Genomic DNA, 2,329 nt, shown 5'->3' with positions numbered 1-2,329 from the left:
GCTTTGGAATTAAGGCTTTCTTGAAAGAATATATGAGACTTATATTGGGAAAAGAAAACATTTTGTTGGGGCCATTGTGCATACCAGAGCTCTAATCTAAAAGATTTTGCCTCCTGGAGAACAAAGAGTAATAAGAGATCAACAAATATCCCAGATGAACATTGTAGTCTTGATTTATTTTCAATTAACTGAAACAACTTTTCATTTTCTTTCCTTTGCTCTAGGAAATCACTGGATTAAATCTCAAGGTTTCACATGTGAAGAAATTTGGTAAAAGGTTTTAACATCATTTCTATCACACACTTTGAGAGCAGAAAAATTTGAGAAATCTGTGTCTGCAGAATTGATTCAAGTGATTATTTTACAAATTCCAAGAGCCCCCCAACTCTGGGCGATGGCTCTTATACAACTGCCAGCTGGAGTGACTCTGTCTAGAACATGACACTCATCTGCATAATTCTCTTGACAACTTGACCTTCACCTTGAGATCCACAGACATCTACATGTTGTTGTGTTTACCTCTACACCACTTGCCATGAAGCAGAGGACAACCACGCGGTTCCCAATGGAGAACAGTACCGAGGTGACTGAGTTCATTCTTGTGGGCTTAACTGATGACCCAGACCTCCAGATCCCGTTCTTCATTGTCTTCCTTCTCATCTACCTCAGCACTGTGTTGGGGAACCTGGGGATGGTCACCCTGATTCTGCTGGACCCTCATCTCCACATACCCATGTACTTCTTCCTCAGTCACCTCTCCCTGGTGGACTTGGGTTATTCTTCAGCAGTCACTCCCAAGGTGATGGCAGGGCTCTTCTCAAGAGACAGAATCATGTCTCACACGGCTTGTGGCACCCAGTTCTTCTTCTTTGCAGGCTTCATCACCTGTGAAAGTTTTCTCTTGGCTACGATGGCCTACGACCGCTGTGTAGCAGTGTGTCAACCACTGCATTATACCACCATCATGACCACAAACACGTGTGCTTGTCTCACCATAGGCTCCTATGTCTGTGGCTTCCTGAATGCCTCCATTCATACAGGGAACATCTTTAGGCTCTCCTTCTGCAAGTCCAATGTGGTTGACCACTTTTTCTGTGATGCCCCTCCTCTCCTGGCACTCTCATGCTCAGACACCTCTGTTACTGAGATTGTTATTTTTTCTGTAGTGGGTTTTAACGTGCTTTTCTCTATTGTGGTCATCTCTGTCTCTTACCTGCTTATATTCTTCACCATCCTGAGGATGCGATCATCTGAAGGACGGCAGAAGGCCTTTTCTACCTGTACTTCTCACCTCACTGCTGTCTCCATCTTCTATGGAACTGTCATCTTCATGTACTTACAGCCCAGCTCCACTCACTCCATGGGCACTGACAAGATGGCATCTGTCTTCTACACTATGGTCATCCCCATGTTGAACCCTCTTGTCTACAGCCTGAGAAACAAGGAGGTTAAGGCTGCCTTTGAGAGACTGTGGAAAAAGCAAAGTCATCCATAGCATTCATATTTTAGTTACACAAGAATTCTATTATAGAGAATTTCATCCACCTCACACATATATGTATAGAAGATGTTATTTAAAAGCGCATCCATTTGTAAATTGTTGTTATAGTTTCCTGAGCTAGTTGTCAAGTGTTGTAATTTGAATATATGTCCCCCATAAACTCAAGTGTTTTATTAAAGCTTGTCTCTAGCTGCCTGGTCCAAGAAGGTGCCACTGAGAACAGATTCTGGGGTCCAGCCCTAAGGCATGTTTGAGGGTAGATATTACACTCTCATTTCTTCATGTCAGTAGACTTTTGAGTCTTATATATTTTCATAAAATATATAATATTTTATTATGGACTATGGTAGCCCTTTGCTGCAGGACACCAGAGGTTGATTAAAAATTTATTTATTTATAAAGTTTATTTATTAAAAATTATAATGCAAGCCAGGCATGATGGTGCATGCCTTTAATCCCAGCACTTGGGAGGCAGAGGTAGGAGGATCATTGTGAGTTCAAGGCCACCCTGAGACTACAGAGTAAATTCTAGTCAGCCTGGGCTAGGGTGAGACCTTACCTTGAAAAATAAAAAAAAAACCATAATAATAATAATGCAAAGGGCTAGGGAGGTGGTTCAGCACTTAAGGCATTGCCCTGCAAACTCTAATGACCCAGGTCCAATTCCCTAGTACTCATATAAAACCAGATGTACAAAATGATGCATGCATCTGGAGTTATCTGCAGCTGCTAGAGGTCATGGCACACCATTCTTTCTCTCTCTCTCTTTCTCTCTTTCTCCCTCTTTCTCTCTGTCATCTCCCTCTCTGTCTCTGTTTAAAAATAAAT

General features: G+C 42.0%; 1 protein-coding gene across 2 annotated transcripts; it reads left to right on the top strand.

The window, feature by feature from the left end:
- Nucleotides 1–565: 565 nt before the first annotated feature.
- LOC101594130 (olfactory receptor 5B12-like) lies at nucleotides 566–2,033 on the top strand. Of its 2 annotated transcripts, XM_045131960.1 has the most exons (2): nucleotides 566–1,456; nucleotides 2,004–2,033. In XM_045131960.1, the coding sequence occupies exons 1-2, from the start codon at nucleotides 566–568 to the stop codon at nucleotides 2,031–2,033; spliced, it is 921 nt and encodes a 306-aa protein (XP_044987895.1). The 2 variants fall into 2 exon arrangements, with proteins under 2 accessions (XP_044987895.1, XP_012806405.2); XM_012950951.2 differs by lacking the exon at nucleotides 2,004–2,033 and having other exon boundaries at nucleotides 566–1,495.
- The last annotated feature ends 296 nt before the right edge of the window (nucleotides 2,034–2,329 follow it).

Source organism: Jaculus jaculus, chromosome 1 (genome assembly GCF_020740685.1).
Source record: "Jaculus jaculus isolate mJacJac1 chromosome 1, mJacJac1.mat.Y.cur, whole genome shotgun sequence".
NCBI classification, from domain to species: Eukaryota; Metazoa; Chordata; class Mammalia; order Rodentia; family Dipodidae; genus Jaculus; species Jaculus jaculus.
Note: the sequence above shows the minus strand (reverse complement) of the source record. Positions and strands in the feature narration are given on the sequence as shown.